The 23232-nt window shown below is 39.7% G+C and overlaps 1 protein-coding gene across 4 annotated transcripts in view; it reads left to right on the top strand.

Moving 5' to 3' along the window:
- Nucleotides 1-22472, top strand: part of JPH1 (junctophilin 1) — a 91447-nt gene extending 68975 nt beyond the window's left edge. Inside the window, exons 4-6 of one of the 4 annotated variants that reach the window (XM_082719839.1) lie at nucleotides 4928-5577; nucleotides 11995-12090; nucleotides 22237-22472. In XM_082719839.1, coding sequence (XP_082575965.1) covers nucleotides 4928-5577; nucleotides 11995-12075 — 731 coding nt within the window. In that variant the 3' untranslated portion in view covers nucleotides 12076-12090; nucleotides 22237-22472. Of the gene's footprint in view, nucleotides 1-4927; nucleotides 5578-11994; nucleotides 12091-12261; nucleotides 14584-22236 lie in introns of those variants that run through there. The other 3 variants (XM_082719836.1, XM_082719837.1, XM_082719838.1) reach the window with 3 other exon arrangements.
- Nucleotides 22473-23232: the final 760 nt, after the last annotated feature.

The raw sequence follows: 23232 nt of genomic DNA on the forward strand, positions 1-23232 counted from the left end.
AGAGGATATAGGTGATCTGCTTTTAGGGAAGGAACTGAGAAGTGAAGTGCCTAGAGGCAGGGCAGTGCCTTGGAGTGCTGTCTTGGACAGCCCCGGGGTTTCCCACTGCCTGGACCACTGACATTCATAAACTCAAGGCCACGACCATCCTGTGCTGCGTGGTCTGGGTCGTTATTCTTCGCTCCTTCAAAAATTCCCACATAACACTACAGTGTACCATTTTTTTTTTTTTAAACTGAAGCATAGTTGACACACCAAATGTTACTTTATTAAGCTTTTTTTTTTTTTTTTTTTTTTTAAGAGAAAAAATAAATGGGAGTGGGAGTAGGGGTGGGAGGGCCCCAGGGAGGGAGAATCCTAGACTCCTTGCCGAGCATGGGTCCCAATGCGGGGCTTGATCTCAAGACCCTGAGAACATGACCTGAGCCAAAACCAAGAGCTGGACTCTTAGCTGCCTGAGCCACCCAGATGCCCCACCAGATGTGGCTTTAGTTTCAGGTATACAGCTTAGTGATTGCACAAGGCTATCCAGTCATGCTCTACTCACCACAGTGTAGTGACCATCGGTCACCCTACAGCACTGCTACAGTCCCACTGACTGTACCTTTCCTTCCCACGACTTATTCATTCCATAGCTGGAAGCTTGTGCTTTCCACTCACCTTCACCCATTTGGCCCATCCCTCCACCTTCCTCCCCTCTGGCAACCATCAATTCTCTGTATTTAAGAATCTGTTTCTGCTTTTTATTTATTTGTTTTGCTTTTTAAACCCTACATATAAATGAAATTACATGGTATTTGTCTTTCTCTGACTTATTTCATTTGGATAATACCCTCTAGTTCCATCCATGTTATCACAAATGGCAAAAATCTTTTTCATTGCTGAGTAACACTCCATTGTTTGAATATACATCTTTTTTGTTCATTCGTCTATCAAGGGACACTTGGGTTGTTTTCCATAATTTGATTATTGTAAGTAATGCTGTAATAAACATAGAGGTGCATAGATCTGTTCAGATTAGTGTTGCCATTTTCTTTGGGTAAATACCCAATAGTGGAATACTGGATAATATGCTATCTCTATTGTTACATTTTTGAGGAACCTCCATGCTGTTTTCCATTGTGGCTGCACCAATTTAAATTTCCACCAACAGTGCACGGAAGTTCCTTTTTCTCCACATCCTTGCCAATACTTATTTCTTATCTTTCTAATAACAGCCATTCTGACAGGTGTAAAGTGATATCTCATTATGGATTTGATTTGCATTTCCCTGATGATTAGTGATGCTTAGCATTTTTTCATGTGTCTGTGAACCATCTATATGCCTTCTTTGGGAAAATGTCTGTTCAGGCCCTCTGTCCATTTTTCAGTCATATTGTGGGTTTTATTGGTGTTGAGTTGCATTATTCTGGCATAATGTTTTAGACATTAAACCCTTATTGGATATATCATTTGCAAATATCTTCTCCCATTTAGTAGGTTACCTTTTTGGCAAAAAAAGGTTGTTTTTGTTGGTTTCTTGTTGGCAAAAGCTCTTTAGTGTAGTCTCAGTAGCTTATTTTTGCTTTTGTTTCCCTTGCCTGAGGAGACATATCTAGAAAAATGTTGGCTGGGGCTGATGTCAAACAGATTATGGCCCATGTTTTCTTCTAGGAAATGTATGGTTTTAGGTCTTACATTTAGTTCTTTAATCCATTTTTATTTTTGTGTATGGTGTAAGAAAATGGTCTACTTTCATTCTTTTGCATTTAGGTGCCCAGTTTTCCCAACAACCATTTATTGAAGGGACTGTCTTTTCCTTATTGTGTATTCTTGCCTCCTTTGTCATAGAGTAATTGACTATATAAGCATGGACATATTCCTGGGCTTTCTATTCTGTCCCATTGATCTATTTTTGTGCCGGTTCAATACTATATTGATTGCTATAGCTTTATAGTATATCTTGAAATCCAGGACTGTGACACTTCCAGCTTTGTTTTTCTTTCTCAAGGCTGCTTTGGCTATTTAGGGTCTTTGTGGTTCCATACAAATTTTAGGATTATTTTTGTTCTAGTTCTTTGAAAAATGCTATTGGTATTTTGATAGGGATTGCACTGAATCTGTAGATTGCCTTGGATAGAATGGGCATTTTAATATTTTAACATTAATTCTTCTAATCCATGAGCGTGGAATGTCATTCCATTTGTGTCATCTTCAATTTCGTTCATCCGTGTTTTTGGTGCAATTGTAAATGGGATTGTTTTCTTAATTTCTTTCTGCCACTTTGTTATCAGTGTATAGTGTACAGCTTTCTGTGTATTAATTTTGTAAACTGCAACTTCCAAATTCATTTATCCTAATAGTTTTTTGGTGGAGTGTTTAGGGTTTTCCTTTTTTAAAAAATATTTTATTTATTTTAGAAAGCTCATGGGCAGGGGGAAAAGCAGAGGGAGAGAATCTTCAGGCAGACTCCCTGCTGAGTGCAGAGCCCAATGCAGGGCTTGATCTCATGACCCATGAGATCATGACCTGAGCCAAAAACCAAGAGCCAGACACTTAACCAACTGAGCCGCCCAGGTTCCCCTAGGGTTTTCTATATATATTAAGTTTACTTGCTCCTTACCAGTATTTATGCCTTTATTTCTTTTTCTTGTCTGATTGCTGCAGCTAGAACTTCCAGAACCATGTTAAATAGAAGTGGCAAGAATGGACATTCTTATCTTATTTCTGATGTTAGAGGAAAAGCTCTTAGTTTTTTCACCACCAAGTATGATGTTAGCTCTGGGCTTGTCATATGTGGTCTTTATTATGTTGAGGTATGTTCCCTCTAAACTCACTTTGTTGAGAATTTTTATTATGATTAAATGATGAATTTTAATGCTTTTTATGTATCTCTTGAAATGATCATACGACTTTTTACCCTTCATTTTGTTAATGTGGTGTATCACATGGATTGTTTCGCCGACATTGAACCATCCTTTGCATCCCCAGAAAAATCCCAGTTGATCATGGTAAATGATTCATTTCATGTATTATTTAACGAGGTTTGCTGATATTTTGTTGGATATTTGCATCTGTGTGCATCAGAGCTATTGGCCTATAGTTTTTTTGTAATGTCTCTGGTAAGCTTTATTTCCTCTTCTATTTTTTGGAATAATTTGAGGAGACTAGGTATTAACTCTTCTTTAAATGTTTAATAGAATTCACCTGTGAATCCATCTGGTCCTGGACTTTTATTGTTGGGAGTTTTTGATTACCAATTTAGTTTCATTACTAGTAATTGATATGTTCAGATTTCTGTTTCTTCCTGATTCAGTTTTGAAAGACTATGTTTTTAGGAGTTTGTCCATTTCTTCTAGATTATCCAGTTTGTTGGCATATAATTTTTGTAGTAGTCTCTTTTGTATTTCTGTGGTGTTGGCTGTTTTCCTTTATTTCTAATTTTATTTTGTCCTCATTTTTCTTAATGAGTCTGGCTAAATGTCAGTTTTGTTCAATTTTTCTATGGTGTTTTTATTCTGTATGTCCTTTGTTTTTGTTCTAATCTTTATGATTTCCTTCCTTCTACCAACTTTGAGCTTTTTCCCTTTATCTCTAGTTCCTTTAGGTACACCTGTATTGCTATAAATTTCCCTTTCAGATGTTTCTTGGGGCATCCAAAAGATTTGGATCATTGTGTCTTTATTTCCTTTCTGATTTTTGGTTGTTGAGTAGCATGGTGTTCAGTCTCCACATGTTTGTGTTTTTTTCCAGTTTTCTTTCTTGTAATTGATATCTAGTTTCACATGGTTGTGGTCAGATATGACTCATGATAGGATTTCAGTCTTCTTAAATTTATTGAGACTCGTTTTGTGGCCTAACATGTAATCTAGCCTAGAGAATGTACAATGCACATTTGAATGTACAATCTGGTTTTCGGTGGGATGTTATGTATATAATCTGTTAAGTCCATCTGGTCTAATGTAGCATTCAAAGACACTTCTCCTTTTTAAAGGGAAAAAATGACAAGAATATAATAAGAGACATTAACACCCACTTACATCAATGGATAGGTCATCCAGGCAGAAAATAAATAATCTGTTAATACTTGCTTTATGTATTTAGATATTCCAGTGTTGGATGCATGGATCTTTACAGTTAGATCTTTAGATCCTCCTGTTGGATTGATGATCCCTTGATCTTTATATAATGCCCTTCTTTGTGTCTTGTTACAGTCTTTGTCTTAAAGTCTATTTTGTCTGATATAAGTATTGCTACCCCAGCTTTTTATAAGTTTGTATCTGTCAATAATTAGTTTAGATGTAAATGGTCTAAATGCTCCTTGTCATGACTTTGATGCTTGCAGAAGCCCTTGAAGAACTCCAGGAAGTTTAAATGGTCCTTTGATGGGGCCCTGGGTGGCTCAGTCGGTTAAGCATCCCTGGGTGAAGTAGCATTACAAATGTCATCTGCAGGTTCTATTCCTACTTACAGAGTAGATGCTCTGTTAAATGTTAATTTATTAAATACTTTAAATATTTTAATATACTGAACATACATGAGTCAGTTATTTGAATGGGCACTTTGTGTTTTGCTTATGCTGCAAAATTTGAATATGCAGGTTAATTATGGTATTATCACTAGTGCTCCATCTATATGAATTTTACCTGTGTTCTGCAAGCAGGCAGGAATGTTGCAATTATTAGGGAATCAGAACCGTTTAACCTTTATGGCTAGCAAAATAGTATAAATAATGGTAAATATTAATTTTTTCTGCAACAGATAATCTTTTCCCCTCTGAAATGAAGTATGCTTATGCTCAATCCAAGCCTTGGTAATATTTTTAAAAGAAAAGAAAAAAGAGGAATGGCTCATCTGATGTAGCAAAAACACATATAGATAGCCAGGACAAAGGAGCCTTTATGCCTTATCTTAATTTTATCATCTTCTGTTGTCAATTTTTCCCCAGGCCCAGATTATATCAAACAGAGATTTCAGGAAGGTGTAGATGCTAAAGAGAATCCAGAAGAAAAAGTACCAGAAAAGCCATCTACACCAAAGGAGTCTCCGCATTTTTATCGCAAAGGCACGACACCCCCCAGGTCTCCTGAAGCAAGTCCCAAGCAAAGCCACTCACCCCAGCCCTCCTCCCCAAAACCCACAAAGAAGCAGAACCCCAGCTCAGGGGCAAGACTCAACCAAGACAAACGGAGTGTGGCTGATGAGCATGTGACAGCCATCGTCAATAAGCCTTTGATGTCAAAGGCTCCCACGAAGGAGGTAGGAGTCATGGTGCCCACGTCCAAGTACTCTGGCCGCCACCACACCCCCAACCCCAGTAACGGGGAACTGCATTCTCAGTACCACGGCTACTACGTGAAACTGAATGCTCCCCAGCACCCCCCAGAAGACATGGAGGAAGAGGAAGGATCAAGCCTGTCTTCCTCAGCGCTGGTGCACAAGCCATCACCCAACAAATGGAGTCCTCCTAAATCTGTGACAAAACCAGTTGCCAAAGAAAGCAAAGCTGAGCCAAAAGCTAAGAAGTCTGAACTTGTTATACCAAAGAATCCAACAAACAACGATTCATGCCCTTCTTTGGAAAAAGAAGCCAATTCAGTAAGTTGTGCATGATGTGATTTTGCTTCCTTTTGGTTCCTTCAGGTAGCAGTGTAAGGGTGACTTGCATCTTGATGACAGCTTGTCTAGCAAAAGTCTTGACAAGCGTCGGCCACGGAAGATACATAGGCTACATAAGATAGAGCTTAGCACATTTGTACCCTGAGACAGCAAAGAGCTCTCTGGGCAGAGACAAGTCCCTGTTCTCTCCACCACTCACCTCAGACATCATTCAGGTAGCCGGCCTGTTCCTGCATCACACGTTAGCAATGCTTTCCCCACACTTCTGGTAAGTTTTGGAGTAGCTTAGTTTGAGCTGCTATGACAACAGTGCTGTCAACTGGGTGGCTTAAGCAAAAAACCTTATTTCGTATAATTTTGAAGGCTGCAAATCCCCAGGATCAAGGTGCCAGGAACTGGGTTCTCACCAGACATCAAGTCTTGTCTGGTGATGTCTGATGAGAACCCAGTTCCTGGTTCAGAGACCTTCTTGCTGTAGCCTCAAGTGGCTGAGACAAACAGCAAGTTCTCTCCTGTCTCCTGTCAGGGCATGCACCCCATCAGGAGAGCTCCCCCTTCATGACCCAGGGCTCACCTCCCAAACAGCCCCCTCCAGATACCATCACACTGGAGATTAGGTTTTCAACATATGAATTTGGGAGGAACACGCCATCTATGGTAGCTAACTCTCTGGCTAGAAGGGAATCATGGGCCCTGACAGAGCTCTAGCTGGGAAGAGGATTCCATCACCATTTGCTAGGTTCTTGGCCCTGCTTTTGAGCCTCACAAAAGACACTGTAAAGGAATGGATGGAAAACAAGACCTGTCTACATCTGTGTGCTTGATAAGACTCACTTCAGACCTAAAGAGATAAGCTAAAAGTGAAGGAAAAGATACTCCAGTCAACATCTTTTCTAGCTATTGTGAGTTAGTCTCCTAAATATTTTGTTTGAATTTTACTCAGTTTTGTTTGAATTTATTTGAATTTAAGCTTTGCCCCTAGAACATTTTATTTCTTCTCCATTGTTTAAAATTACTTTGGTCTTCTAACTTCCCAAGTATAACAGCTTCTAAAATTTTAGTTTTCTGGTAAATGCTAGTTTTATTATCAATTGGCCTTGAGCATTTAAGGTTTTTAATTATTCAACCAGAAAGCTATATGTTACTGGTAAGTGTTACTTGATGAGCATGTAGAGATTTGTTAAATGATATATGGAATTCATACTTTATCAAATTCTATAGAATTGAAAATTCTTAAAACTAAGTAATTATTAATAAGAAATCGACCAACTGATCTGTTGACCTGGTCACATGTTTTTGGATCAGAGGGTGTTGCACGTTAAGTGTAGCTTAAGAAAAAAGCCACAGCTGACCCAATATTTACTAGTAACTTCTAAGACATTTGCATAAAGGTGTGGATTAATACAGTTGTATTATATTTAAGTTTTTTTCTTTCGTCTGTTCAGCAGGGTGAACCTGTTTACAGGTAAACAGTAACAGTGTTAAACAGTTGAAATTCATCATTTTTTGTTAACTTATATTTGACATTTCTTAAATTTATTTTGCTAACAAACACTGGTTCTCATCTTTTTTGTCATCTAAATATAAATTGATCAGATTAACTACATTGACTTCCTGAGAGTCATCCTCTGTAGAGATCAATGGTTTTTAAGACAGACAAAGTTGATTAGTATTAGTTTGCCTGATTTACACGAGTGAAATTCAAATGATGGAAGGCCATGTAGTTTCTACCTTGAGGTCCCAGTAGTAAGGTTCAGTTGACTTCTGGAACTCCGTAAGAGGGAGTGAATGACGCAGTGTCCTACACACTGTCTTTCTGTGAAATGTTACTACTGTTTGATAAATTCACAGCTTCCTTATTTAGAAAAAGTACCTTTTTTACTTATACGCAGAACCATCTGGTTCTTAGAGGTAACCTGTAAGTTGGTCTCTAGGGCTCCCTTCCATGTCCCATGAGAAAGGAGGCCTAGCACTCTACAGGCTCTGTCATTACAGGAACCAGAAGTCAAGATCGCCTTGGCACCTTCCTGTGAAGATTCTAACAGTTAACCTTCTTTTCCTGATGATAACACAAAGCTGCCTTTCACTCTCCTGATGACTGTTTTCTGGACAGTTTAGAAGTGATAAGATCATCATGAAGGTAGTTAATGAACCATCTTTCAAACAAAGGAGTACCGCATTCAATTTTGAGATAGACACTGTGTAAGTTAGAGGTTGATAAATACCTTGAAAATGCATAGGAATATTCACAATGAAGCACACACTGGAGGAAGGACCAGACTGAAGCAGTGTTCATTGTGGGCAACTGAGAGATCTAGTATGAGTCAGAATCGTCCTTTTTAGGGTGGTTGAATACACTGGGATCTGGAATTTTGGTCACCAGCTCATTGACTGACACAGGATACGCTGGTGGCTAAGGGTGTGGACTCTGGTGCCAGACTTCCTAGGTTCAAATCCCAGCTGTGTTGCTTCTCAGTCGTGTGACCTTGGGCAAGTTTCCTAACTGCTCTGTGAGTTGTTTTCCTCATCTCTACCTATAGCATAGGGTTGTGTTGAAGATTAAATGAGTAGTACTTACATAGCTCTTAGCACAGTACATAGCACATAGTAAGTGCTCAAAAAAGCAAAGGCCGTTATTGTTCCAAGACAGTAATAATTGAAGCATAAAATGGTTCATAAATATTCCAGTAGGTTTTGACCCCTCCTCAAGATCACCCTGGATATCCATCTCCTAGAAGTACAGAAAATCTTCTGAGACACAAGCTAACACTTAGCAATTTAAGTGCTTGATATGAGTGCTAAGAGACGAGGAAGTATGCCCCTATTATTCTCTGACCCTTCTCAGAAAACATGTGACTTCTATGGGCCATGGTTGCACACAGACTGATGTGCCATGGAAACATATTCTATGTGGAACCCACATTTTTGTAGGATTTTGCAAAGTAGCAACTTGGGTAGGAGCCAGTACAGACATCATTGCCCCCTTATCATCAATCAGACCGGCAAGGGGACTTCTGACTAGCAATACTGACTCCTGAGAACTGCCTGACCTTTTTCTTAGCCATTGCTCTCTTCCAAGTCTATTTTGAAATTTACCTAAACTTACTTTTTTTTTTTTTTAAGATTTCTTTTTTTTTAATTTGACAGATCACAAGTAGGCAGAGAGGCAGGCGGTGGGGGTGGTGGGGGGGAGGCAGACTCCCTGCTGAGCAGAGAGCCCAATGCGGGGCTCGATCCCAGGACCCTGAGACCATGACCTGAGCTGAAGGCAAAGGATTAACCCACTGAACCACCCAGGTGCCCCCTAAACTTTTTTTTGAATTGTTGAAAAACTTAAGGCATCCATATCGTGTCAGTTTTGAACCACGTACACACACACACACACACACACACACACACATTAAAACCCTACAAACAGTAAATACATATAAACTTGGCTATTTATACTGCTTTTTTTTTTCATGTTTTTAGAGTAGTTTTAGATTTAACATAGACTGCAGTAACTTCTCAGAAGATTCCTCAGTTTTAAATGAGAAGTAGTCTTTTGAAGAAAAAAAAAACATAACATTTCTTGAGGTAGAACTTCTTTATTTTCTAACTGCCTGAAAGTTCTCCCAGTCCAGACTTGCACTTTGTCCTGCTACAGCTTCTTCCATTACACCTGTCTCAGTCAGTCTTGAAAAGCAAAACTGATCTTTTTTTTTTTTTCCATTTTGCTATTTTAAGCTATAACTGGCTACCACGGCCATGTTTATAAGACCTCACCTTAAAGCTTCCCACCCTGTGCCCAGCCTAGGTATCTGAAGAACACTGAGGCACATCTTGATATCTGCCTGTTAAACATAGCATCCCAGAACGTATTATCCACCTGGTGGCTGTTTGAACTTTTTATTGCTGCCTTACCTTCATCTTCACTGAGTCGTCTTAAAAAAGAGCTTCATAAATGGAGTTGTACTAGTTGGATAAATATATAGATATATAGATATATGTTACATATTTATATATAAATATAATATAAATATATCTAAATATATTTATATATAAAATGGACATATATCTATATTTTTTGGATGGAGATAAATATATATAAATATACATATTTATATATAAAATGGACATATATCTATGTATCTCCATCCAAAAATGCTAATGAATTCAAAAAGTTAGATAAATTCGTAGAACCTTGTAAGGATTCATGACATGGGAATTAAAGGTCCAGACACACCTTAGACTTTTTGAACTTAGAGTCACTGAAGGCACTTTCTCTGTTTTTCTACTTTTCCTTGGTCCACTATAGGACACTGAACTCTACATAGTGTTGTTCTGACCGCATATACTCCTCCTCATCTTTCATATCACTGTCTTCAGGAATTATGAATTAAATCCAATGACCCAGAACAGTAATATGAATCCAAACTTAACATATTCATGGGCAAAATCTAATCAAAGTTTGTGATAGCATTTCCTTAATTTCTGTGCTGTGTTATGATATTGAAAGATTATTTCAATTTTTTCTGAGTTCTAAGTATTTCCTACAGTAGACATTTTAAGTTGCTCATGATTGAAGAGTTACATAGGTTAGTAACTTAGAAAACTATTCTAAAAACAGTTGGTCATATCAAGATTTAATGTTTTCTGCTACCACGAAATCAGATCATAGAGTTGAAAATGCCATTTTCAAGAACATGATTAGAAATTATTATTTTTTTAAACTATGGCTTGTGGCTGTTACAGGGATGTAGGGGGAAAAACCTAGCAGCTCTGAAGTAGACAAAGTTTAATTTTAGTTCTATAATTTGTTTAAACTGGATGAGTAACCTTGGACAGGACACTTACCCTCTCAGAGCTCTGTAACTCGTAATCACCTGTGAAGAAGAAACCATGTACCCCAAAATGCTCATTATTGGCCCACTGCCTGGCATATAAAGACCGGCAATAAATGTGCTTTTTCCTCCCCTTTATTTGGGATTTGGAAGCTATGGTTTTTCTTCTTCCTAACCGTCCCCATCTCAAGGATACACATTTTTACTTTTCTCCCCCAACTCTGATTTTACTAATCACTTTGTTCTTCATTTAAGGCAGTGAATTAATAAAGTCAACAACCATGTCCACAACACCTGGAAAAGTACCAGATGATAACAGGTGTTCATAACAAAAACCTGGATGAACAGGGCGGCCCATATGTGTGGGTACACGACGGTGAGCAGAGCACGGCTCCTGCCACCGTGGAACTCAGTCTAGCGCAAAGATGGAGATTAACAGGAAGTGACAATGTGCCAAGTGTTAGGCTAGACAAATACCAGGGCATTCTGACCCCTGCCAGGGAGGTTGTGGCCCATCTGGGGAGGAGACCTTCTATCAGGATAAGACCCAAGCTCCATACCTTACATCACGAGCACTGGACCAATTGAAACTTCAGTCTTCCTTCCCTCCACCCCAGAATCACACCAGTTCCGCATCTGAGGACTCTGTTACCCTGTTGCATTGTAGCCTCGTTACATATTCAAATCTAGTACAACCGTTGCCTCACCTGTAAAATTACCATTGAAATACCCACCCCACCCACCTTGTAAGGCCAGTTTAGAACACAGTTAACGCTACATAAGAATTAGACACTATTTGAATAGTAAATACCAAGATCAGGTCTCTGGAAGAAGGATGGTCAAGCATGAGCAGCTCTGAAACGCTGGGTCAATAAGGTTGGGTTTTGTTTGAACAAGTAAACAAAGTTTGGGTACCTTGGCTAGCTGGTATTTATTATAGCCATATTTATCAAAAAGAGATTCTGCAGTTTGTTAAATAGAATTTGATTTCTGGAACGTGGTAGCTGTGAGCAAAGACGTGAAGAATTAGACCTGTAAGATCATTTCTGCAAGTGTTCGACTTCCTGCTTATAATTTTTACTTCCTGGGTGGGTTGGTGTCCAAAACTCTGAACAGGAAAAGCAAGAGTCCTAAATTTTTTCCTGAGAGGCCTCGGTATCCTATAAAGATTTTAGTCTTTCTAACTGCCTTCCTGAGGAAATAATTCTTCCTCGTCTAAATTATACCCTAACAAAAAGTACATATCCACTTTCCATTACTTCCTCACCCCATTATAGCAAACTCTCACCCAGACTATTGTCAGATGTTCTGAGGTAAATGAACTAGATTATTTGATAGTCACTTTTTTAGATATAATCAAGACTGGATTCATTTCATAGTGAAAGTGAGGAGACGGCTCCATCTAAATGCGGCATTGCTATTTTTAGTTTATACCTTTTGGAGCTGCTGTCATTCGCTCCCACTTTATTTACTCCAACGGAGTTATTTTTTTGGTAATTGATTTTATGATCTAGCTTATATGTGGATATTAACATGGAAACATTATGCTTGGTTTGTTCTGTTTCATTTCCAGGGCCCTAATTCAGTCATGATTGTCCTTGTCATGCTATTGAATATCGGGTTGGCCATTCTGTTTGTTCACTTTCTGACTTGATTGGAATTAGGAAAGGTAAGAATAGCCTTAATTTCTATATAAAATCACTGTATATAATATTCTTTTCCCATATTTGAATTTACATTTTTTTTTAACAACTGCATGTTGTCCTTCACTTTAATTTTGGCTGTGCCTGAATGTGATTCAACATAGTTACTTAATGATATAACTGTTTTGACCCTTCAGTGAAGTCATGACAACTTTAGCCCGCAGTTCTCTGTTCTCTGCCGTGGCATCGTCAGCCCTTTAAATGGCACACCCCAGTCAGACTCAGACTCAGGGAAGGAGGCTTGGAATTAGGATGGGATCGCGAAAGAGATGAAACTTGGAAAATTCAACCAGAGGACCTGTTCGGTCCCCCTGGGAATGCTTGTGGCTTTGGGGGTCCTCTGGGAGCTGAAGCAAGCAGCCATGTCGGAGAGCAAAACTTAATAATCATTCTTTTTTAAAATCTGCTGAACCAGCCCCAGCCGGCGAAGTTCTTGGCATTGGCTACTCCATCTGTCCTAGCGGAGTGTGACTAAACTGGAAATGTATGGAGCTGCATTTTTTTTTTTTTTTTTTCTGATGGAAGTCAACAGCTGCCTTACTATTTTACCATCTGACGTTTTTAGTAGGGAGCTGGGCAAACAAACGACTGCCTGAGGAATGCGGTCGGAGGATTGTGTTGCTGTGGCCATGGTTCCAACATTCACTCCTATCTCATTCGAAGAAATAGGTAGCAGCATCACTCACCAGTCTTATGGCACGACCTGCTGCTTTAACATCTCCTGGAATGTTCTGGGAGAGAACGTTTCATTGGCTTGTGCACGACTATGTTCATTTTTGCCGTTTATTGAAGTAGGATGTATAGTCCTCTACAGCGTGTGGTCCTGGCCAGAGGAAACACACTTGTTGCATCTCAAGGAAAAGAAACAACAATTAATTCTAGAGAAGACGTGTTTGTTGCGATAGCAGTACATCTTTTTTATTTTTTTTTCATGCCCTTTAGTCGTCCTAAACCTGTAATAGGCTGTTTAAAATTTAGCAGCGTTGAAGGCATTATACCTTCCTAAGAAATAATTTTAAATATTTTTAAATCTTACTGAGATGAATCTTTTATGCACTTAGGAGGTGCTAAATTTTAAAAGCTGAAAGACAACAGAATTCTGAGAAGTGTAGTCAAAATGTTGCATGGATTGCAGTAATCAACGTCTGAAGGATTCAGTTTCATTGCTGACGTACTTTACAACCAAATAAAATCTTGTCAGTGACTATGTTAATTCCCATGAAAGTTAAGCAAGATGCTATTAATAACTGCTCTGATCTTTTTTTTTTTTCCTCCAACTTAAATTTTTGTTGAATACATTCAGGTAGAGCATAAAGCTTTGTTAAACCTCTGCTTCTCGATTTTATGCCTTTCGTGTTTTTCAAAGTCCTTTCGTAATTTTATTTCACATTTTAAAGGCTTAGACATTTTTATTTAAATACTTGTCTTTTGCAGTTGGTCCTTTGTTATTCTGACATAATCTGATTTTTTTTGCTGTTTTATAATTCATCCTTTATTACTCAGAAGCATGCTTATTACTTGGAGACACTATGTGGTCTTTATAATTATTTAAAAAGAAATCAGGGGAGGAAAGGTACCTTAAATCTATCTAAGACATTACATTGTGGAGAAGGAGCTAGCTATTCCTAAATATTTTCACAGCCTACCTGCATGGTTTAATTGGATTCTTTTTACCTTATTTGCTACCTTTTCAATGCAGAAGAGACCACTCACGTGTTAGCACAGGTGTGGACTGAATGCTTTGTCACCGGCAGGGTAGTAACCCAGTGATGTTTTTTGCAGAAGTGCAATATGTTGAGAATCCTGGGTGTGACCAATATGGAATAAAGAAGAAAGCAGAAAGAGAGCAAATGAAAATTACAACTTGTATATTTATTTATTTTTTACATTTTGCTTTGACTTTTAAATTTAGGAAGTACGTTTTTAGCCAAGAAACGTAGCTCCTCTGTCAGTCTCCGTACTCTCACTGCGCCTTCCTAACCCCGTAGCTCTTGATGCTGGGAAAATGGATTTTTTTTAAAAAAATAAAATAAAATATTTAATCTTCTTAAGTGTTTATTTAAAATGTGTAATGCTTTGGAAATAATGGGTAACAGATAATTAAAGGATATGTTTATAAAGTAAGCATGTTGGTTCCATTTATAAATATATGTATGATTTATAAGCTTTTTTAAAAACAAAGCTCAAATTGTTGGTATTTTTCTAAAATGTGCACAGCTGTATTTTACATGAAAGGCTCTTTCTAACGGGTTGTTATACTGTGCTCTACATTTTGGACAGCACATGAAGTCTGCCAATGTACTTAATAAAACATGACCTTGTTTATTTAAAGTTCCTTGCTGTGAAAAAGAACTCCCTACGTGTGAGTTCCTTTATTTATAATCCTCGAAACCAAAATGTCTAATGTACAGTTTTCACAACTGTATCCGCTCTAATAAAAAAAGTTGGTTATTAATAAAGTTGCAGGTGTATTTCCTTTGTGAGTAAATTACTGTCTTGAATTGTATAGAATTTGGGTGTTGGTGGGTTGTATTAAAAGAAAGATCTGCTGAGAAACTGACAGCAGAAATGGGGTACAAAATGCTCAAAGCAGCCACATGGGAGGAGGTAGATGTACCATTATTTCTTTCTACATTGCTTTCATCCTGGGCTTTTCCACTGATTTGGTAAAATAAGATTCCTTTTTCTGTTTAGTGCCTTCATTAATGGGATTAGTTCCTTAGCCAGGGTTTTAAGCCTGCTCCTGTGTTTAAGGAAAACTCAAAGTTGGAGTAAATCCACCTCCTGCAAAGGTACTTTTCAAGTAATTAAAGTTTTTGGGTCATTGTGCCCCAAGTAAGTTAATATGTTGCTATGGTCCCTGTTGAGACACACTTCAGGAAGTTTAGGCACACTGTGCATAATAAACTTGCCGCCACCAGAGTTTCCAGCCACTGGGCTTCCTCTGAAGCCCTCGGGTACCGGCCCAGGGCACCCCAACCCCTAGCAAGCTCCCTATGAAAGACAGTGAAAGGCCCACCTCCAAAACAGCTTCCCAGGGAGCCGCAATGGTGTTTTCACCTTCCCAAATGAGCCCACTCCTGTTGAAGGCTAAGGTCTTGCAGACCCCCTGTATAAAGAATGCATAAAGTTACCACCTCTAAGCAGTCATAGACTGAACAACTTAAGTGATTCATCTCCCAGTAAATCCTGAAAGAATGGAACACAGACTTGTCTGGAGCAGGCAGGAAAAGCACAGGGTGCTAGAAAGATTATCGATTCCCGGTTCAGGTCCAAACCACACGTTTTGATGGTGGAAGCCAAAGCTGGGGTGAAGACTTTGTGGTTGGGAAATCTGGAAAATATTCTCCATGCCCTTTGAATGCAGTAACTATTTCAGGAACAATGGTAAGCCGTCTCCCCGGGCATACGCTCGACGGCACTCGCAGCCCTCCTCCCACACTCTGGAAACTTGAGCAGCCTCGTCTTAACCACTCAGTATGTGGCTGCACACGTGGCCTGTTCACGATCAGCACAGCATAACCAGCGGCTCGTCGGGCTGAGTTTGATTAGCCTGGGTTTGTAAACTGTCTACATCCACCATTTACTTCTTACCCCGAAGGTACTGACAAGGACTTGCGTGTTCTCTACTAGTCCCTATAGGAGTCTCATGTATGGGAATAGGAGGGGAAATAACAAAATACATAGAAATAAAATGAACAGTCTTGAAGGCAGTGAATATGGATAAAATTCTCGGCTACGGTCATGGCTGATTATGGATTTTTCTCTAGTCTGTGTCCTGGTTTCCTCATCTATAAAATGGGTGTAACTAGAGCCCGGACCTTCACAGCATGGTTGTGAAGGTGAAATGAGCTCATTTAAGTTAAGGGCTTAGTAACTGTTGTGTTAGGCTTTGCCAGTTGAAGGAACGAAGAAAAAAATGTTTAATTTCTGTAACTGTCTCAAACACAGTAACAAATAGAGTGGGATTCCACTATAAAGGCCTGTTTTTAAAAGTTAATTATGCCACAGGTCATATTATGTTCTTTCTTCAATAGTGAGGATCATAAAAATCAAAGGCCACACTTCACCACAGAGTGCCTTCTCTATGCTAAAATGCAATTTTCTGTATAGTATGGTGTGAGACGCTTGTTTTACAAGGAATGTTCACATCAGTGACTCATTAGACTCCTACAAGATCCCTTGGGAAGAATTCCTGCAGTTAAATGACTTGCCCAAGGTTGTGTAGCCAAAAAGTCATAAAAATTTGTATCCAAGTCCCAGATCGGATTCTAAATGTGCTTATTCATTTCATATTCTTAGTTAATTTTCCTCCACACTGTCATACTTACCAACCATAAAAGACTGGAAAACATGATAAAATGCAGGTAATGGTACGGATTGAATGAACCCATTTCTGTAAGTCCCTTGATGTCACTTGGTTAATATAATAACTACAGTAGAGTTTATTAAAAGTTCTGAATAATGTATTTACAGTCCTGTTTAATGACTTCTAGTAAGGTATTTATGATCATTTTGAACCTTATAAAATACTAAATATTAACAAAGGCTTAGCATCTAAATGATGTTTTAGAGTGAGAAGCATGTTATACGTGAACTTTGTGTGTGTGTGAACTTGATTTCAAGGATTAACCCATTGCAACCAGAAGACCTAGAAGATTTAGACAAATAGCAGGACATTCTTTTGTGACATCATCCATGTTCCATACAGTGTACTTGGTATGCTCTTGAATCCCAGATCTGATTTAGGTAAACTATTAGAATTAACTCTAAAGCAAAGCCCTAAGGTCTGTTTGGCTGGTGATTAGGAAAGCAGCTCACATACCAACATAAAGAATATAGCAATCTTTGAAGAGAATTCTGGTGAGACGATTTGGAGGGAGAGACAGACTCAGCGGAAGATTACGGTACTCCTGGACAATCTTTCCTTCCCATCCTTGCCCCACACAAGCTCATTCATGAAATATCAAGAACATCAAGGGTCCAACGGAATTATGATAATACTTGCTTCAGGGAAAGCAACGGAGGTCTTTGGTTTTAGGAATGTATGTCACAGGTCACATTCCTGCCACATATTATGGCGCATACTTGGAAGAAAAGAATCTGATGAATATCATGTCCCCCATGCAATAAAAGCAGAAGCAAAGGTGAGAAAAAGCCAAAGGTCCCGTACTCTTCTCATGTTCTGGCCACATTCTAACAACAGCTTTCGACCACCAGAGCAGATGCCTAGAGTCCGATAGCTGCTTCTGGTAGAGGCCAAGAGGATGCTCAGACGTAGCCTTGTTGCAAAGCTAATGGGGTGGAATCCATTAAGGACTAGATCTTGCATTTTTTTTTTAAGATTTTATTTATTTATTTGACAAGAAAGAGAGCGATCACAAGCAGGCAGGGAGGCAGGCAGAGAGAGGAGGAAGCAGGCTCTCCGCAGAGCAGAGAGCCCGATGCGGGGCTCGATCTCAGGACCCTGGGATCATGACCTGAGCCGAAGGCAGAGGTTTTAACCCACTGAGCCACCCAGGTGCCCCATAGACCTTGCATTTTAAAAGCAATTTTACGGGACGCCTGGGTGGCTCAGTTGGTTGGACGACTGCCTTCGGCTCGGGTCATGATCCTGGAGTCCCGGGATCGAGTCCCGCATCGGACTCCCAGCTCCATGGGGAGTCTGCTTCTCTCTCTGACCTCCTCATTCATGCTCTCTCTCACTGTCTCTCTCTCAAGTAAATAAATAAAATCTTTAAAAAAAAAAAAAAAGCAATTTTACATCAGATAATAGGGCCAAATCAAAGCAGAGGTTGGACACATCCAGATCCGCATAATATTTAAAAGGATAGACAGCTATTATTTCAATCTGTGGTTACTCATCAGCCCACAGAAACCAAGCAAGAATTTGGGTCGTAATCGCAACACAAGAAAGCAAGTGCCGAAGAATACATTACATCTATGCCCAAAATAAAGTTTGATGCTATCTACATCTCATTTGTTTGGCATAATACATGCATGTAATGTGGAGGATCAGCATGATTTTTCACTTCTCAGTGTCCACTTTATTTCCCAATATGTACATACTTGATAATTTAGATTTCTTCCATTAGGATTTTTGTGCAAAGGAATCTTTATTTTTTCCACTCTTTCCTTCACAAAAGAATACTACTAATCTCAAAGACCCTGGACTGTATCCTGGGGTTTCTCTTGGCTCACTCCAACGATCAATAATTTACCTGAGTTTCTGTTAACATTCTAAAGACTATCTGAGTAAATTATAAAGGAAGGACTGCAAACCTATCTGTGACTCTGTTCTGAGCTCTCGGGGAAAGAGAGGAGGTGGTTATTTAATTTTTTTCAAGATTTTATTTTTTTAAGTAATTTCTACACCTAATGTGGGGTTCCAACCTACCACCCCAAGACCAAGAGTCATACACTCTGCCTACTGAACCAGCCAGGCACTGCCTCCCACTCCCCTCTTGTATTTTAAAGGTGAACTTTTAGGAATTTTAATGTGGCCTGTGTGTTTAGTACCCTGCCTGATGCCTTAGGGCTCTGCAAAACCTGAGCTCTCCATTGTGCAGAACCATGGCTCCCTGTCAGTCCCCACAGCAGCAGCATGCTTCGAGACAAACAATTTCCCAGTGCAGTTTGACCTACATGTCAGCTTCCTTGAGAATATGAATGCAAACAGAGAAGCATAAAAAGGCTTCAATTCAGGCATGCCACTTTCTCAGGCACGAGTTTCTAGAACCAGCCACACACTTCCCTTTGGAATTATCCTCCTGTTCACGAGGAAGGTCAATGTCAAATGGACATTGTAAGTCCATTTTGGTACACTCTAAGGACTGTTTCGGGGTCTATAAAATGGGAACAATAGTACCTGCCTTATAGTGTCTGGGGTATTTTTTAAGATTTTGAGAGCACGAGAGCATGTCTGCACATGGCAGGGGGAGGGGCAGAGGTAGAGAGAGGAGCTCAAGCAGGCTCCATGCCGAGTGCAGAGCCCGACTCAAGGCTCAGTCTCACAACCCTGAGATCATGACCTGAGCCAAAACCAAGAATCAGACGCTTAACCAACTGAGCTACCCAGGTGCCCCCATAGCGTTTTTATAAGAATCAAAGAGAGAACTTCAATCAGCTCCCCAACATGTGGTAGACTCTCAACATATAGTAGGTACTATTACACTTAATTGTCTCAACTTTATCAGCAATTTTTACTTATTCTCTCCTCAAATATTTGTTAGGTACCATTGAAATAACTTTCTCGGCCCAAGACAGAGCAGCCCTCTCCTGGCGTGCCTTAACAGCAAACTAGGACTTAGATAACTTTTGGGTCCCTGTAGATGCTCCACTTGACCAGAAACACAATATATTCCATCAGCCAATCTTCACACCCCAAGCCAACTCTGGGTCACTTGCCCCAAACAGGTGTGGCCCCAACCAATCAGATATTTCTATTTTTTTTTTCTTTATTCTTTTACCTTTATTCTTTTCCTGCCTTCTACCCCATTTTGCAGGTCTCCAAAAGGAGACTGTTCACTTGATGAAGCGTCAAGTAGTTCATTTATAATTGTTTTCTTGACTATTTTTAATAGTACTTAATTGGTTTTTCTTTAAATTCACTAAAATGAGGGTGCCTGGGTGGCTCAGTGGGTTAAGCCGCTGCCTTCGGCTCAGGTCATGATCTCAGGGTCCTGGGATCGAGTCCCGCATCAGGCTCTCTGCTCAGCAGGGAGCCTGCTTCCTCCTCTCTCTCTCTCTGCCTGCCTCTGCCTACTTGTAATCTCTCTCTGTCAAATAAATAAATAAATCTTTAAAAAAAAAAAAATTCACTAAAATGAAATTCTTCAGTCATGAAGCAGCAGGTCCTCCTGAACTAAGGGATGCCTTCTGCCAGCTATACTTTGAAGAGTTAAATGACTTCCTTCTCAAACCCGAAGGAAAGACCATAAAAATCAAAGCTCTTACTGACCATCTGGAAGATACACTAGTGAGCATGGATGCATTTCACATTAGAAGCTTAGGAATACGTAATACAGAACACTCATACTAGCACAACTATTCGTTAATGTCTATTACTCACAAAAACTGCATGATCAAAAGATACAATTAAGGTGCATGAGAAACGAGCCCGACAAAGACTTGCCATAATGATTAGACTCTTAGTTATAGGAACAAACTTCCTGAGGTAGGACGCAGGAGGATGTTCACTGATACGCAGAAATGTGTTAATTTCCCAGCTCTTGTATTTAATCACTATGGTTATGAACATAGGCAAATGGTCTGGCTTCAAAGAAAATTAAAATATATCTAATCAGAAATAATAGCATGGCAAAAATATCATGTCAGAGCTTCCAGAGCTGAGTAGTTAGTGTAACATCCATTAGTTTATAAATTTATCATTAATATTTATAAAGAACAGAAAAGAGGCTAAGAAGTTATCTGGTCCATTCAACGTAGACATCCTGACAGCTTATCTCAAATCCTGCATTAAGCTAAACTTGAGTGCTTTTCTTCAATAGGAAACAGGAAACAATTCTCCTGCTTGAAACATATTTCATTGACTATTTTAAGGAAAACCTGACTTTAGAAGAAAGTCACCTCCTGGGACTTTAAATAGCTTTTCTGTCATTAAAACACACACTTTCCCACCCCCGCCCCCTCACCAAATCTCATTCTGTATCAACCACAACAGGAAGGAGAAGATTTCAGTGGTTTTCAAACTTCAATGAGCATTAGAATCACCTGAACATAAAAACATTGCTGAGCCTCACCCTGTCAGTTTCTGATTTAATCGTTCTGGGAATTTGCATCTCTAACGTGCTCCTCAGGGATGTTGACGCTGCTGGCTCCCCGACCAAAGAGCGGAGTAGAAAAGAGTGCGTACACAACTGACTCACATCTGTTATCACAACATTATTTGATCCTTTTAACAGAACGAGGACTTAGATAACTTTTGAACTTAGAATTTAGGTAACTTCCCTATTGCCAGGAGAAACCTAAGACTGAGAGGGGTGAAGAGAACTGTTTAACAAAACACGGCTGATTAACAGAACCAAGACTCCTCCCCAGGTGTCTGGCTGCAAGTCCTAGGTCTTTCTCCTTTGTCTCAACAGCTCAGCATCTGTCCTCTGGCCACCAAAAGGTTAGAACATAGACCATGACCAAGTTGTTCTGACCACTGTCAGGCAAAGCATGAAGGCTGAGTCCTTAGGTTCACTGGAACAAAACACTGATGTCTAAGATTGAAGGTAGTGCGTTGCCTATCGCTTGAAGGAAACTCATTCTCAAATCCACGCAATGGTTTCTCTGTAGCCATTTCTCTCAAACCACATAGGACACTGGACCTCATTCTTTTATGATTCGCACACTCAAATACTTCTGTTTTATCAGGCGTGTTCATGTTTGCAAGCCTACACATAACTCTTCCATCTGTGTAGACTTTCTCCTCTAGTTTTGATAGGAAAAAACAAAACAAAACAAAACCTATATCATTAAAGATGACAACAGTATCTGCACGTACAGATTCTATCACGTCCTGCTGACCTTCCTCAGCAATCACCCATCTCCAAGAGGAAGCCTGATTATCAAAGAAGAGAGAAGGCAGAGATTGCCAGGAAGCAAGGGGGCTTTTAGGAAAACATCCTGGTCCTTATTTTCATCAAGAGACAAGTGTGGGATTGAGGAAATTAATCTGTCAAAGAGCATCAGGCAAGTTCCCTATCTGCTTCAGAGAGTCTATGTTCAACACTGAGATTTTCCACAAATGGCAAGAAAAGACAAGACACAGAAGACAAATACACAAGGGTCGATAAACGTGAAAAGACACTCAGTCTGACTGCTAGGCAGGGAAATGCAGATTAAAATAATTAGATTTTCAAAATGCAGTGCTTTCCACATTAACCACATTCTTAGCTGAGATGGAAGAGGAGCTTGATTTGGAATCAGCACTAGATCTCGACTCCATAGTATCTACTTTCTCATCCTGGGAAATGTTCCCAGGCTCCAAGGAATGTCCCTCCTCAGTTACTGCAAACCACCTAATTTGATTTTTAGCACTTTACTGCATGAACCATTTGTTTTTTCAAATCTATCTCTACTAATAGGCTGTGCTCTCTTCACAGGTGGGGATTTTGTCCCTGGTCTCTACCCAACAGTGCCTGGCACATGCATGTCCAGTAAGACTGATGAGTGAATTCATAAAACCAAAATAACCTTGGGATGCCTGGGTGGCTCAGTCAGTTGAGCATCTGCCTTTGACTCAGGTCATGATCCTAGAATCCCAGGATCGAGTCTCCTGTGGGGTTCCCTGCTCAGGGGAGAGTCTGCTTCTTCCTCTGCCTCTCATCCTGCTCATATGCTCTCTCACAAATAAATAAATAAAATCTTTTTTAAAAAATGAAATAACCTTGCCCACTTGGAGCAGCTCACTCACTATTGAAAGAAAGCCATCTTCTGCAACATGCTCTGAGGACATGACCCCCAATTCTTACATCTATTGTCATAGTAATATTAATATTACTATGCTAAATGCGGGGGTGGGGTGAATATTTATGGAAGAGTAAGAAGTTTTAAGCATATGTAGAAATCCTGTTCAGGTGTCGCTCATTTCTATTTGGCAAAAATTATGACTGAGAGCCTTTGTAAAAGTAGTTTGCTAAGCAATTTGATAATATATCCAAAGAGGCCAACAGATCATCTTCTTATTATAAAGATGATTTCTAATAAGAAAAGTTTCAGTTAAGCAAGATGAGTAAGTTCTACAGGTCTGCTGTACAACATCGTGCCTGTAGATAACAGTACTGTATTGTGCTCTTAAAAATCTTCCAAGAGGGGTCCTGGGTGGATCACTCCATTAAGGTCTGAGACCAAGTCCCACAGCAGGAAGTCGGCTTGAAGACTCTTCCTCTGCCCCTCCCCCCACTCACCGGCTCTTGCTCTCTCAAATAAATAAATCTTTTAAAAACATCTTTTAGGGGCGCCTGGGTGGCTCAGTGGGTTAAGCCTCTGTCTTCGGCTCGCGTCATGATGTCGGAGTCCTGAAAGCGAGCCCCACATCAGGCTATTTGCTCGGCAGGGAGCCTGCTTCCCCCTCTCTCTCTGCCTGCCTCTCTGCCCAC

Source organism: Mustela nivalis, assembly GCF_964662115.1.
Source record: "Mustela nivalis genome assembly, chromosome: 2".
In the NCBI taxonomy this organism is placed as follows: Eukaryota; Metazoa; Chordata; class Mammalia; order Carnivora; family Mustelidae; genus Mustela; species Mustela nivalis.